The sequence below is a fragment of the Prionailurus viverrinus genome, chromosome B1, assembly GCF_022837055.1.
Source record: "Prionailurus viverrinus isolate Anna chromosome B1, UM_Priviv_1.0, whole genome shotgun sequence".
Taxonomy (NCBI): domain Eukaryota; kingdom Metazoa; phylum Chordata; class Mammalia; order Carnivora; family Felidae; genus Prionailurus; species Prionailurus viverrinus.
This window is the reverse complement of record NC_062564.1, coordinates 14,017,196-14,032,014: the sequence shown is the minus strand read 5'-3', so window position 1 is coordinate 14,032,014 and position 14,819 is coordinate 14,017,196. Positions and strand designations below refer to the sequence as shown.

Genomic DNA, 14,819 nt, shown 5'->3' with positions numbered 1-14,819 from the left:
GTATTTTAAAGCCTGTAGGAGGATTTGATTTGCTCTCAAATTGACTCAATACTGAACTGGCGGAATCCAGCCTTCACCTCTATTTGCACAAAATTATCGATGCCTTAGGAAGAGGTTTTGCACGATTTGAACGGTTTCCTATGGTTCTTGTGTTGCTCCGATTGTGATTTAAAAGGGAAAAGACCAAACCAAACAAAAAACAATGCTGAATGCTTAGATTTTCCCTCTTTTCTCCTTCCTTGGGTTATTCCAGGCTGCCAACAGCCACGTGAGCCTCACTGTGTAGTTCCCACGGACTGTGCTGCCCACAGGATTGCCTCATCTGTTTGTATTTTACTTCGTATTCATTTTAATTTGTATTTCAATTCTTTATTGCCTGCCTCAACCACCCTTTATCTCTGCAGCGTCATCGCCTCTGGTTAGAGCGGGAGCAATCTGGACGGCAGGCCTGCTAAGAGGGCCTGGGTACTAAACGGAGACGGGCAGGGAGAGCCCCGGAGCCCGCCTTTTCACCGCCTGCACCCCTTCTATGGCACTTGACTCGTTTCTCTGGTTTGTGGACAGGGCTACGCAGTGCCAGAGCACCCGGGTGACGGGCGAGTGGGTGTCATTACAGTAGCCATTGTGTGTGCCACCATACCGAACATGTCACCATACGGAAACATCTAGAAGCACTGTGAGACTGAACATCTGGGTAAAAGTTTACATTTTCCTTTCTGTCCAGATGACCACTGTATATGCAATGCCCTTCTTGCGTCCTCTAGCTGAAGCAGTGGGGGAAAAATTAGAATGGGTTGTGTTTTCCCCAACATTCCCAGCACAGGCCAAGGTTTTAACCACCCTTACTGTTTCCAGGCACAAGTCATTGTTATTCAGTATGTAAAATTTCAAAAGATACTAACAGATCTTTTGTCTTCTCTGTTCTTTCCATACACGCCCAGACTTTCTCCTTCCAGTATTATAAACAAAGGGCAGAAGTCAAGGGACATTTCTGTTCTAGGACACGGTCCTACTTTAACTATACCTTTTTGAAATTATGGCAACTTTCCAACCTTTTTTTTTTTTTTTTTTTTTGACAATCATAAAGGACCAGCACTGTTCCACGCCCCAGTGGCCTTCTAATAGTTTTAATATAAAAAATATCAATTTCAATTGAATAGTTCATCTAAGATGAAAACCCTTAGATCAGATCATTACCATCCCTCCAGCTACATAAAAATGAATCCAAATGTCGTGTTTGGACAAGAGATCACCACGAAGTCCTTTGTGCTCCATAGCATTTCTTTCAAGTAAGCACGGAAAATTCCTCATTTTCGAAGATCATGTCCAGCACGACTATAATGAATCACAGCGTCCCTTTGATATTGGGAAGGGGGGTAGTTATCATCTTCCCCGTAGAACGCTTGGAAAACCAAGGCGTAAAGACGTTACACAGTCTTTATGTTTACAGACACAAAGCACAATCGGATTATGTTCACGTATCTGGAATGTTATGGAGGGAAGCGAGGGAGGGCTGGCTCATTACCCAGGATACTTGGTGACAACATCACGGCTCCCTTGTGTCGCTGCTGGAACATCAACTGGCTGCAGATCGTCTTGTGTCTCTGCACGTCAGCCAGTGCTAACCGCACTGCACAATCCCTTCGAAGGCTGCGCCCCTGGGCTCCAAGTGAGAAACAGCATAGCACGCTAACGTGACGCGCAGAGGAAGATCGAAGCACGCTATCGTGTTTACGTGTGCCTTTAAACACCCTCTCGCCTTTCAAATTTTGAGGATTTCCTTCTGAAACGATTCACTAATTCTTCTCCTTTAAAGCATCTGAATTCTGGGCAAGTTTAGAAGATGGGTTTTCTTTTCAGAATGCCATAGCAGGTTTTTTGGTTTTTTTTTTTTTTTTTTTTATAACTGATTAAAGGCTGGTTCCAGTGTCCAGCAACATGATAAGAGAGAGACAAGCGATTTTTATGCCTGTGTCTTTTTTATTTTTAACTTGGCCACAAACAAAGCAAGCCATGGAAATGTCTAATCTTTATTTTGCAATGCTTTTTCACACCCCTCGATTTCATTTGCTTATTTCCTACTGTATTTCCCTTATGCCTTAATGCATGTTTCATAGAACATGCTTTAAATGTTGCTGGTTTCTTATTTTCCTTTTCTACTCCTTGCTTAATAAAAAACACTTTTTTAACTACAATATCTGGTGTCATATCTATTATATCTATGTAATCTACTTAGAGTTAGGCTTGCTTATAGCAGTCAAACATTTGCAAGGATGTACTATCCATATAGCTTCTCTCTTAGATCTGGATGCAGAGAAATAATCTGTATTATAAGGCTGGCTTCTCCTCATTCATTCATCAAATAAATATCTGAGCGCCCACTCTGTGTCAGGCACTTGGTTGAAGGCAGGCATATACCTTAAGAAATGAAAGGAAGTTTCTGCTAGGAAATAACGGAAGGTAAGAGAGGAGATGTTCTCGGGCAGACTCCACATCCAGTCCTTACACCGGATTTTCAGATCATCACTTTCTCCCCAGAATCTCCCCCTCAGAACCACAGAGGAATGGCATTAGCAGTCAGAGCTGGCACATCCAATCTTATCTTGAAAGTAAGAAACCCTCCCTTGTGATCTCGGCATTGTCTCTAGGAGAGCAATCACACGTATCAGCTGGAAATCTGCTTCCAGTGTGACTGAACAGGCCACTCTGAATAGCATATTCTCTGAAATATCTTGCCAAGGCACTGTGGTTCCGCTGTTTAGAAGAAACCAACACCCATGCCTGCGCGCACTCTCTTTTCTTCCCCCGGAGAAAGTATTTGCTTCATTTTGAATCAGGCAGAGAACCAGAGATGTAAGACAGGATTTCCTCTACTCGTCCTAAATTTCTTTTCATGCCTGGAAGAGCCATGTTACAAAGAAACAGAGGATACACTTAGACATAGCTCGTCTCCAAGAAGAGAAGGCAACATGTTACGTGGTCAGTTCCTGGGCAAAGTATTTCTCACACTCTTCCTTCTTTTGTTCTGTTTTCCTAACCAGGGTGCGAAATGGCTCTTTCTTACGCACCCGCCGTGGGGGTATAAATGCCCAAGGTCTGCATATGTGGTAGAGGTTCTCCAGGTTAGGGGTCGGGGATATATAATCCTGCCTTTTATTTAGTTGTAAAGTATTTTCTCACATTATCTCATTTGATTCTGTAACAACTGTGTGAAATGGAGGCAGGGCAGGGTAAATGGTATTTATCCCTTATCTGTATCCAGGGTATATAATACTGTATGCATGGTCTGTGCTATAAGGTCAATATCTATAACATATATAATGTCTCTTATAACGTCACAATGCTACAATATTATCTAGATAATGTTAACTTACTTATATCCTGACACGGATATCATGGTATACACGAGGCAAATGAAGTCTGAGAGATGTTACGATTTCCCCATAAGGCTCGTCATTAACAAAAAAGCGGAGCCTGACCTAGAAGGCACGTTTTTTGAATTCTAGTCGGCGCTCTGTCATCTCTGGTATGCGGAATGGAGAGCAATAAATGGGAGCAGCATGTTTGTACCTTTTGGTGAAGGAAGTCCTGTGTCTGAGAACAGGTGGGACTGTATGTGTGTGTGTGTGTGTGTGTGTGTGTGTGTGCGCGCGCGCACAGGTGTGCATGTGTCCAGGGACATCATGCCCATTATAGGGATACAGCTGGATAAGATAAGGCCTGTGAACTCGCTTCCAGGCTGCAATGGCCCAAGGCAGCAGGGGGCCTGGGAAGAAGTGGAGGGGGGCACAGCACACAGGGGTGCAAGCTGCTACTGATTCCTCAGTTCAGTGGAGGAAAAGGCGGGAGCTACCGTGTCCTTGGGTCACAGACCGACCCTGCGGACGTGATCACAAGCCTGGAGCTGGTTTTCTTGCCTGTCACTTTCCCTTCCACTCTAGCCTTGCTCTTCCCTTCTAGCGTTCTCTCGCTTTTTCTCCTCACTTCTCCCACTGAGCAAGCCTCTCTCTGGCCTCCCCTAGCTCCCGCCTGCCAGAGCTGCTGAACCGGGGGGCTCGGAGCTGGGGCATCCTGGCTCCGACAGCCTGGATGTGGGTCAGGTGGGAGCGCACAGCACTGGCTCCAGGAGACCACGGATTGAGCGTCCCCAACACCTGCCTTGAAATTGAAGTGGAATCAGAACATAACCTGTAAGTTGGATACAGTCTGTGTTTGATCTACTGATTCTTTCCTACTTCATTTCTATGTCTTGCAAAGAGCCAGAGACAGCATGCATTAGCTGTTCCTTACTCGGAAGGACTGTCAAGGTATATAATGCCGGCCTGTTATAATAATAATTTAGCCATTTTTAGTGCAGGAAAAAAAAGGACATTATTGGTTATGCTTCATGTTGTGTTCTCTCTCCTTGATTTTTTTAAGTACTTTTTTTTTTTTAATGGCAAGGGGAAGTAATTTTAGGAATAGTTATCTACATTTATCTGATCAACTAAAATCTGTTTGCTAATAGAAAGGATGAATCAGGTTCAGTTTATAGTGGTCTGAAGGAGGTTTCTTGTAACCTGTGTTTTAGTACCTAATCTGTGTTGTCTCTAGCAAATAGCTGACATAAATCACAGCCTGCTTTCTAGTTATATTTGGCCCATGATGTGGGAGGGAGGGAAGAAAACAAAACAAAAGAAAAAAACAACACCCAACAAGGCAATGCCGAGAACATTCTGCACAGATCAATTACGCTAGCATAATCAGAACTATCGTTGCATTTCTCATAAAAACAACACAAATCAATAGTGAGGAGGCAGCAGTCAGGTTCTGTCATTGATATTCTCCCATGCATCCCAACGACACTTTAAAAATGCTGAGGATGCAAAGAAAGGATCCACCTTTCAATGGCCAGTCCATTTCTTTCTTTCTTTTTTAATTTTTTTTAACGTTTATTTATTTTTCAGAGAGAGAGAGAGACAGAGTGTGAGCAGGAGAGGGGCAGAGAGAGGGGGAGACACAGCATCCGAAGCAGGCTCCAGACGCCGAGCTGTCAGCACAGAGCCCGATGTGGGGCTCGAGCCCATGAACTGTGAGATCATGACCTGAGCCGAAATCACGAGTCGGACGCTGAACCGACTGAGCCCCCCGGGGCGCCCCAGGGAAGAACTGATTTTTAATCATGGCTATCTCGAGAAAAAAAGCTTTTCTCCAAGAGCTGGCTTTTATCACGAATGATCTAATGGCGTGGCGGAGAGACCTGGTGCTCTCGGGGAAGGCCCTGCGCCGAGGGCAGGCCTGGACTGGGGAGGGTGACCGCTGGCACCCTCGGGGACGGCTCGGCCCCGTCACCTGCCGTCCGACACCGGCTTACCCTAAGCTTTCGACCAAAGACGTTGACTCTTCCTTGGGCTTGCTCTTTTCGGAACCTCCACTCCACCAAATTTTGCCCGTTTTCTCCAGGAAGGCTCATGTTTCTCTTGGCAACGGTGGGATTCGCCGTGCCGGCCAGGACATGCGGCTCCGTCTGATAATGCGAATCCAGGCCGCTGGCGTAGATGATTCGAAGGGAGCCGTCATACCCGATCTGGTAGCTGTTGCGTAACTGATCTGAAGAACAAGGAGCGGAAAACATGAACTGTAAGTCTGGACTCAACACTTGGTTGGCTGTGCAGCCCGAAGGGTTCCACACTTCTCAAATGCTGACCGAACTCCGCTTGTCAGGAAATAAAAAGTACTCAATGACGTCCTTTTAGAACGTATCGAAACAACGTTGATTTCTGGCATGTCCTGCTGTAACAGAACCGGCTGCATGCTAAAGGCAGAATTTATTTATTTATTTATTTATTAAAAAAAAAAAAAAATTTTTTTTTTTCAACGTTTATTTATTTTTGGGACAGAGAGAGACAGAGCATGAACAGGGGAGGGGCAGAGAGAGAGAGGGAGACACAGAATCGGCAACAGGCTCCAGGCTCTGAGCCGTCAGCCCAGAGCCCGACGCGGGGCTCGAACCCACGGACCGCGAGATCGTGACCTGGCTGAAGTCGGACGCTCAACCGACTGCGCCACCCCGGCGCCCCCCCCCAAAATTTTTTTTTTAACATTTATTTATTTTTGAGACAGAGAGAGACAGAGCATGAACGGGGGAGGGTCAGAGAGAGGGAGACACAGAATCGGAAACAGGCTCCAGGCTCTGAGCTGTCAGCACAGAGCCCGACGCGGGGCTCGAACTCACAGACTGAGAGATCATGACCTGAGCTGAAGTTGGCCGCTTAACCGACTGAGCCACCCAGGCGCCCCTAAAGGCAGAATTTAAAGTCCTTCGCCACTTTAGATTCCTTTTTCTCATTTGCCTGACAAAAGAAGTGAGGGGTGAGTCTCCACATATGTGCAGTGGACGTTCTGGAAAGAGCCACCTCTGTGCTCTTTTAGCCAGGGTGTGACTGCCAGGCTCTCAGAAGACTCCCCTCCCCTAAACCCATCTATCCTGTACTAAAGATCTTTCGAAGAGATCTCACATCTACACCTTGTATGTAAAAAAAACGAGGTGATGTTCCCTCAAAACGGACTTTTAAAAAAGGGAGCCATCTTCTGTACAAAAATGCCTCTTATATTATAGCCTTCTGCCTCAATTTAAACTTTTTGAATAATATAGAATCATCGGGGGAAGAAAGGAATTCAAGCAGTATTAATTTTAGACGACGGCAGAGCTTACTTGAGAGAACTGGTAGAAATAATGAGTCAAAGAAGTTTAACTCAGATTTAGTAATTAGGCTTAGGGCTATGACCTCACAATTGCAAGTGTCATCGCAAACAGGCTTTTCCAAGATTATGTCAAAAAGGAATATGGCAGGCGGTCCCCTCATGAATATACTGGATACATATGTCTATGGACTGAATGAAAAAAAAATAATAAAGTCCAGATAATACATAAGTGGGCGCTGAAAATTCGGTATCAAATGTCCAGTGATCCCATCGTACGTGGACTGAAAGGCCACAAGGTGTGCAGATTCAGAAGGGGTTCTGTCTCAAGCGGCTGTACTTACTTGGCCGTGAAGAGGATGCCCTCCCGAAGACCGCAGAAGGTCACGGAGAAAGTGACTCGAAACGGGTCTGATGATGCCCGTGAAAGGTTGGAATGAAGGTGGGTTTGGAAGTGGGAGTGGGCACTGGCTGATCTAACATATGTATGTTTCACGAAATAAACACTACCTGTAGACGATGGACGATTTCGGCTTACTTCTAGAGGTTTATGTTTTCACCTTCCCTTTTCTGTCTCATCTTAGCAAAGGGGGTCGCCGCGTTCTCCGGGGGGGTGCTAGTGGCATTTAAGATTATCAGCTTAAACTTACGCTTTCGGGCTTACCTTGAACCATGGTGTAGAAAGAGTCGATTGAAGACAGATTTGAGGTGATGCTGACATCTTCTTCGCGGCTGGATGACTCAATGTCCACCGTGATGGCCTTGTCCATGTCTCCATGGAGGTTTGTGACCACTCCCGTTGGAAAGGTAACATTGGTCAGGCGACCTTCGCTGTCATAGCTAAATAAAAGAGGCATCAACTCGGTATTAAACTAGCCAACTGCAGGTTCTTCTTACTTGTAAATAGAGGGTGCAACACTTTCAGCCGCACAAATTTGGAAGCATATTTGTCTTTCTGCACGAGCTGTGCAGAGTGAGGACTTCAAACGTGCTTTGAAGTAGTCAAAAGCCTGTTTAACACAGAAAAACCTCGCCGGTGAGAGCAAGAGTAAACAGAATAACTCTCCACCTCAGCATATTATTCTTTGAAGTGTGACCAAAATCCTCCTGCACGTCTAATTTGCTGTTTCAAAGGGAACGTGTTTATTGATATTAAATGCCTTAGTATTCTCCATATTTTCTACAACATAGATTTAATTCGCCGTTACATCAGGTTTTAAAGTTTTACTAATTTATGCCCTCTACAGCAGAGCAATATGAACGTATAAAACTTTGTGCAACAGTAATCATACACGTATGTATGTGCCTATGTAGAAATATTCTTTTCGTATCTTGTGACGCCTTCAACAAACTAAGAAAATAAAGCCTTTAAAAAAAAACTTTCCTATTCCTCAGTGTTGACCCTCTTTATAATGGTAAGTTTTGGGGGGGGGCGCAGGGCGCCTGGGTGGCTCAGTCGGTTAGGCAACCGACTTTGGCTCAGGTCATAATCTCGAGGTCCGTTGAGTTCGAGCCCCGCATCGGGCTCTGTGCTGACAGCTCACAGCCTGGAGCCTGCTTCAGATTCTGTGTCTCCCTCTCACTCTGCCTCTCCCCTGCTCACGCTCTGTGTCTCTCTCAAAAAATAAATAAACACTAAAAAAAAAATATAATGGTAAGTTTCAGACTTAAGTGTTGGCAGGAGTGGTGATAATCTATCTCATCTGTACTGACACTGTAGCAAGGGGTGAGTTCTCAAATGATGACTTATTATCTACTGAACTGAGATGTAATATTTCCTGACATTCAATGATGATTTGCTTTTTTATTACATACTTTTTTAGCATGTAAGTAGAAGAGGAACTTATAACTAAGATGTTAGGATGTATTTTATTTTTATTATTATTTTTTAAGTAGGCTTCATGCCCAGTGCAGAGTCTAACACGGAGTTTGAATTCATAACCCTGGGATCAAGACCTGAGCTGAGGTCAAGAGTTGGATGCTTACCCGACTGAACCACCCAGGTGCCCCAGGATATATTATTAAAACGCTGTCCTATAATCATAAATATGCATCGTAGATACAACATTTCACCAAAGAATTGATTTTGCGGTGACTTTACACTTTGTGGCAGCACCAGAGAAAATGTAAAAAATGACAATGTGGTTTTAAGAAAGAGAAAAAATAGCAAATTCCAGATGGAAAACGAGGAACTTCCCTGGGATAACAACACACGTAAGCCTGGATTTCAGATGGGTGCTCAGGCTGCTTTGTTGAGAAAAGCTCTAAGCGGCCATGGACACCTGCACCATATCCCAGTTACAGTGAGCCCAGATGCGGAACAGTAGAGAAAGAATCTTCTTAGCAGAAGACCGAAGTTCCCGGGGGAGGAGAGGATCCCGATAACCGGTGTGAATATGGGCAACAGGGAATAAGGGGCAGAAGAACATATTTAAATGATACTTTGGAATAAAAGGATAGGGGGTTTTAGAGGGTAAAAAAGTGGCTTTGAAAACTGTGGTTGGCATCTGAGAAGATTCTAGGTAACAGAAGTAGAGAAGATGGGGGGCAAGGGCAAGGCCACGGTAGAGACAGAAAGGAAAGAAGGAATGGGAGAGAGACGATGAGGTGATTCCATTCATCTAGTGGGGACAGCATCAGTCTGGCGGAGGGGGGGTCTGACCTGATCTGACAATTTGCCATGCTACTTAGCCAGCGGCACGCATGGGCACTCAGGAGAGACAAGCAAGCGCCCGAGAAGCAGAGAGAAAGAAAATGTGCCGTTAAGCGCGGTCATTGTTTGGACCCATAAAAGGCAGAGCTGCAATCAACAAAAAGCAGACCCCTTCCCCTCCCCACCATCCGAAATGCCCCTGGCAGATGAAGACGTCAATGAAAGAAATCCAACGTGGCTTATGGCTGTCGTTGCTTTTTAAAAGAAATGATTGCTCTTGAAGAAACGAGCAAGGAAGGCCTGGCTTTACTTATACGGAATTCCTGACAAAACCCAGCCCAAGGTCTGCTCATAACCTGGACATAATTCTTGCATCTCTTTAGTTCTCACTCGCTATTGTGTTTTTAAGAAACTGACTTCCGTCTGAATGCCCCTACGTGAGAGAAAATTCAGCACTGCACCCACCTCCCTCCCACTGTACAGATGGAAAAAGGAAAAGACGATGTGCTCAGGTGACTCCCTCAGGCTCTCATGGCATCCAATGACTGGGCCCAAGGGATGCTTCCATGCACCGGGACCCCAGGCCCATGACCCCTCCTGTAAATCACAGAGCCTGCCGGAAAGTGGCAAACCATAGCTTTACACCGATGACGCCATCCGGCACTTTGCCGATTCCTTCTCGCTGCTGTCACTCGCCTGCCCTTTCTGCCCGTTTGCTGGTTGATGTTTCCGAGCTCCCTTCAACCTAAGCGGGAACGTCACCTTTCTCCCGCAGAAAGCATTTCCCCAACCTTTGCCGCTGCTCTTTCGCTGGCTTACCACACGCTCCACGTCGCACTGGGAAGGCATTTTGTGTGCATCACCGTAGACCACGGGGTGCTGCACGTCCAGACTCTAACCTATCAGCCTTTGGCTCTTTGGAAAATGAAGCTACAAGTAACCTTTGTGGGTAGGAGAGTCAGAATGGCACAGGGGGAAGCTGGGATCTTAGCGGCCCGGCTTCCCACTCGAGTCCTGGAAGTTCTGAGTTTGTGCCTTCGGAGCAGTGGCTAGATCGACGTTAAGGTGCAGGTCGGGGGACGTGCTTGCACGAGACAGCTGCTCAGAGGTTCCGCCTAAGCAGTCATGCCGCCGTCTCTGAACAAGCTTTCCGTGCAGGCTACAAGGCTGGGGAACTGCGGGCACGAAAGGGCATAGGACGCCTGGTTGGGGACAGAGGACATGCATGGGAAAACCTAACGACAGGCAGCCACGTGAGGGGTACGGACGGCCAGAGCGCCCCGAGTGCGGGAGGAGGAGACAAGGTCATGCTGCCGTGACACGGGAAGGTCGCACAGGAACATGTAACCTTTGTGGGTAGGAGACATCAAGGTGGGACCTGAGCCCGGCCGTGAAAGAGATGCATGCTTGGACACGCAGATAAGGCAGCACTGGTGACTGGTGACTGGGAGGGCGGGGGGCGGGGGGCTGTGAGCAGAAGAGCATCCAGGGAGGGCCCACTGTTAGCCCCCTGGGTGGGCTTCATCCCGAGTCTGTGGGAGCCGGAGAAGGTACAGGAAAGCGAGGCTTTCATCAGGCCAACGTGATGGCAGGACTGGAAGAGGCCAGGGGCGAAGGTCACAGGGCACGTGGGGAGCATTTCCCAGACTTCCCCAATGTTGCAGGGGGAAAAAAATGAGGGACCAGCGTAGATTTCTTGTCTAAAAAACTATTACCTGTTACCTTCCGTCATCTCATAAAGGAAGGCCACTTAAAGAAACCCATGGGACAAAGGACCTACCTTCAGTGTGAGGGTCAGCTGTTTAAAAGGAAGAAGTAAAGTTTTGTGGGGAAAAAAAAAAAAAAAATCTCCGCGTCGTTTATTTATTTATTTTTAATTTCAGCGTGGATCAGTGAAAACGTTTTCACAGACTGGCACCTATGCCAAGAGAAATGAAAACAAGGTGGGCAAGAGACAGGAAGGTTACCAGGGTGACTGTGGATAAGGGAACGAGAGAAAAGAAGTAGTCATGGACTTCTAGGTACTTCCAGAAATGGCAGGCGAGCCCTTCTCTCCCTCCGCAAGAGAGAGGAAACAGCGCACCAACAAATGTCCAATTGTCCTCTGAGATGCACTGCCCCTACGTACTAAAAGGGGCCTTCCCATCAAATAAATGCCTCCGGACATCATCTCTGCTTCTGTGCAAGTCCGTAGCTCTATTTAATATTGCTTGGCCTTGGTGGTGAACCAGGCCTGCCCAGCTCGTATATCTGAGATGTAGCTTTCTTTTATTAGCCCTTTGAATTTACAATGCAACAGGCTCTAGGGAATTTGAATAGAACATCAACTTCATGCTCTCCGTTCACTCATCGGGTCTTAGCCTCACAGCTTCAAATTCATAACACAGCACATTCTTTTCGCTCCCAATTGACCCTCTTCATAAAGGACTCTCCCTGGAAAAGACAAACTCCCTCAGGCTCTCCGTGACCTTTCACTGATGGGATGCCCTTATTTGATGTTTATCTATTTGTTCGTCTTTAATTTTGATTGCATTTTTGCCGAGACTTGCTGTTTTAGCCTTTGTGGTGTATTTTTAAATCTCTTTTTAAGTTTCCTAAGCAGTGGGCTTATGGACAAATGGCCCAGAGAGTCAGAGTCTCGGCCCTTCTCAGCTGAAATGCCGGCTTCATCCTGACGTGAAATTTCCTCCCTCCCCCTCATGGAGGTTCTCCCCCTTCATTCTTCCTTCCTGATCTCTCCGATCCCTGTGCCCATCCCCACAGCCACCCTAGATGTAAAACCTCATCTTCCTGCCTCCCGCCATATTCACTGACACCAGATTGAGCTTCTGAAACACCACTAGGAGAATGCTCCCCTGCCTGCTTATCTTCTGGGGTTCCTCAACGGAGGGAAAAATTGCCTGAGTCAGACCGTTACCAGTACAATGTCAACAGACTACTGATATTGCAAATTTATTCAAGGGGAAACAATGTGTTCTCAAAAACTTTCTTTAAAACTCAACAACAGGATTATCTGTGATCTTCAGTGTTTTCCCATAAGATGGCCTTTTTAATCAAATGTTTGTTTTAAAGATGATCTTTTGTTTTTGGTGTTTTGGTGTTTTGGTTTTTGTTTTTTGTTTTTTTGAGAAAAATCCTTTTAAATTACAGTAGGGCTTTAGAGAAGCAAGCAAACCAGAGAGGAGAAGTGAACGTGATGTGGTCTGTTCTTTACCCCTTAGGCTGATTTCGGGCTGATAAGTCAGCGTGGCAGTGGGTCTGTCTCAAAAAGGAGACAAACTTATGTATTTACTCAGATAATGCTGGCTATTCCCCGCTCTCAACCCATTATTCTCTTCCCCTATAGGAGAGTGAAGCTACTGAATGTGTGCTCTGTCCCGACTGGTTTCTCCAGCCCAAACTCAGCCTGCTCTGAGAAGGCAAGACAGCAGGAAATGCAGATTTCGTTATATTCTGGAGACCCCTGGATGGGATAAATGTTCAAGTGGAGTCCTGACTGCCCCACCCCCCATCCTCCCCGGGCCATCCCAGAATAAGCTTACTGTGAGAGCTGCTTAGTGAGGGCACTAAGTTTCCAGGCTTGCATCACAGTAAAGGACTTAACTAACCTGGCTTTCTCCCCAATTCCCACCCCCCCGCCCCAATACAGAGGGAGAATGTTCTCTTCCAACCATTGGCGTTCCTTAGGTTCAGATTTCCTTCCATGGTTTAACAGCCAGCAAACCCCAAACGATTCCCCTCAATCTCGCCCTCTGGTATGGCAATGCTTTTTTCCCCACGATGCTAATGTGAAACCACCTCTCATCTGTCATTGTAGTAAAGTAGAACAAAATTACTAACCCCATCGTAACCAAAGGCGCGCACAAATCGTTCCTGGATCCTCGTTCCCGACGAAGGGCGTGCGCAAACAGCGGGAACAGCCGAGCAGAGCCTGATTTAAGCTTCTAATGGTGGACTGACTGGGAATCGTGACAGCAAGGCTGTGACGAGTAACACTGGTATCAGAAGAATTTGCATTTACCTATTCTAGAAAGGAACCTGAGGTCGATGTGTTCTAACAATGATCTCACAGATAAATCATAATTTCTTGGAATTCAACAGCAATATTATCCATTAAGAAATCCTCAAAAATCAGGTTCTGGAGAGAAAATGTAAAAGGCTTCCATCACCAAGGAAGGCAGGGCAATCAGCCGACTCCAAAATCATGGGTCTGTCTGGGACTGAGTTGACGGCTACCTACATATTACCAAAAATGACAGGGAAAATGCAAAAGAAGACAGACACAAGAAAGTATTAATTTGCATGATTTTTGTCTCGCGTGCTAAGAGGATCTTGATGAGCAAGGATGACAACTGCAAGGGGGTGGGGAGGTGGCTGACACTTACTTAAATTTCTTCGCAGCAGTTTAATCTCATTCACAGGTCTTGCTGATGGGGGCCAATTCGGACCAGTGCTTGGCTGCATAAAACCAGAAAAGGCGGCAGTCCGTGAACTCAAGCCACTATGCTCTTGTTCTAACATCCCGGAGAGCGCGTTCAGAGAGGCGGAGACCTGCTGGGTCTTTCCTTCCTCACCCCTCGGGTCCAGCCCTCTCTTCGAACACGGAGCCCAGCGATCGACGGTCACAGACAGGGCGAAAGTCTCAAAGATCGAATTCAAGAAAAGTGACCCAGTGCCTCTTTCCTTACACAGCCATGGCCACATCAGGGACAAGTGACAGGGAGATAACGCCCAGCTGTGAAGTTCCTCCCCCTGGCGACCAAGGCATCCAAGTCAGGACATTCCAGAATTAGTTGGGGTTTGAAAGATTTATTGACTGAGGAAGGCTGATATAAGGAGAACTCATTTGTTTAGATAACAGGTCGTGGGCAGGTCTTGGCTTGCTAGATAGCTGATGCCAAGGGAAATTCGGGCTTCAGAGAATCTGTAAGAAAGAACTGTGCCTGCCCCCATCCTCCCGGGTCTACTATTCCACGGGGCTTGGTAGTGTTCAGATGACAAACCCATGCTTGTCTTTTGTCTTCCTCTGTGTCTTGGTACTTGTTCTGCCGAACACAGATGCCCACTGTGGAAAGGGCAGCGTCTTGCATGACAAGGAGACGCATGGTCGGTTGGGACAGGCTAAAAAACCAGCAGGGAACCCACTGGGGAAGATAAAAGTTTACTTATTATTACAAATTGCCATCGCTAACACCAGCATGATCCGCAAGATACCAGGGGTGATGGCAATGCAGCGTGCCTCAGGAATGTGACAAAGGAGATCCGGTAACTTCTGAAATGTTTCTTTCCGAATAAGCCTCGAAGGGGCCCCTGTGAAAAGCTGGGGGGAAATTTCGGCATCAGAGAGTTTTTGGAACAGAGGCGATGGTTGGATTTTTACGAAGCCTTTCACGTCACAGGTGAGGGCGCCTGTGGAGGGGTGCTGGGACTTACCCAAAGTCACACAGCTCGGAGTATGGGACAGAATCAGTGTGGGAACGCAGAG

General features: G+C 46.5%; 1 protein-coding gene across 1 annotated transcript in view; it reads right to left on the bottom strand.

Annotated features, from left to right (window-relative positions):
- Positions 1 to 14,819, bottom strand: part of TENM3 (teneurin transmembrane protein 3) — a 451,388-nt gene that overhangs the window by 16,065 nt on the left and 420,504 nt on the right. Inside the window, exons 22-23 of the mRNA XM_047856975.1 lie at positions 7,346 to 7,521; positions 5,354 to 5,589 (exon numbers count right to left, since the gene is read on the bottom strand). Of these exons, the coding sequence (XP_047712931.1) occupies positions 5,354 to 5,589; positions 7,346 to 7,521 (412 nt within the window). The remainder of the gene's footprint in view (positions 1 to 5,353; positions 5,590 to 7,345; positions 7,522 to 14,819) is intronic.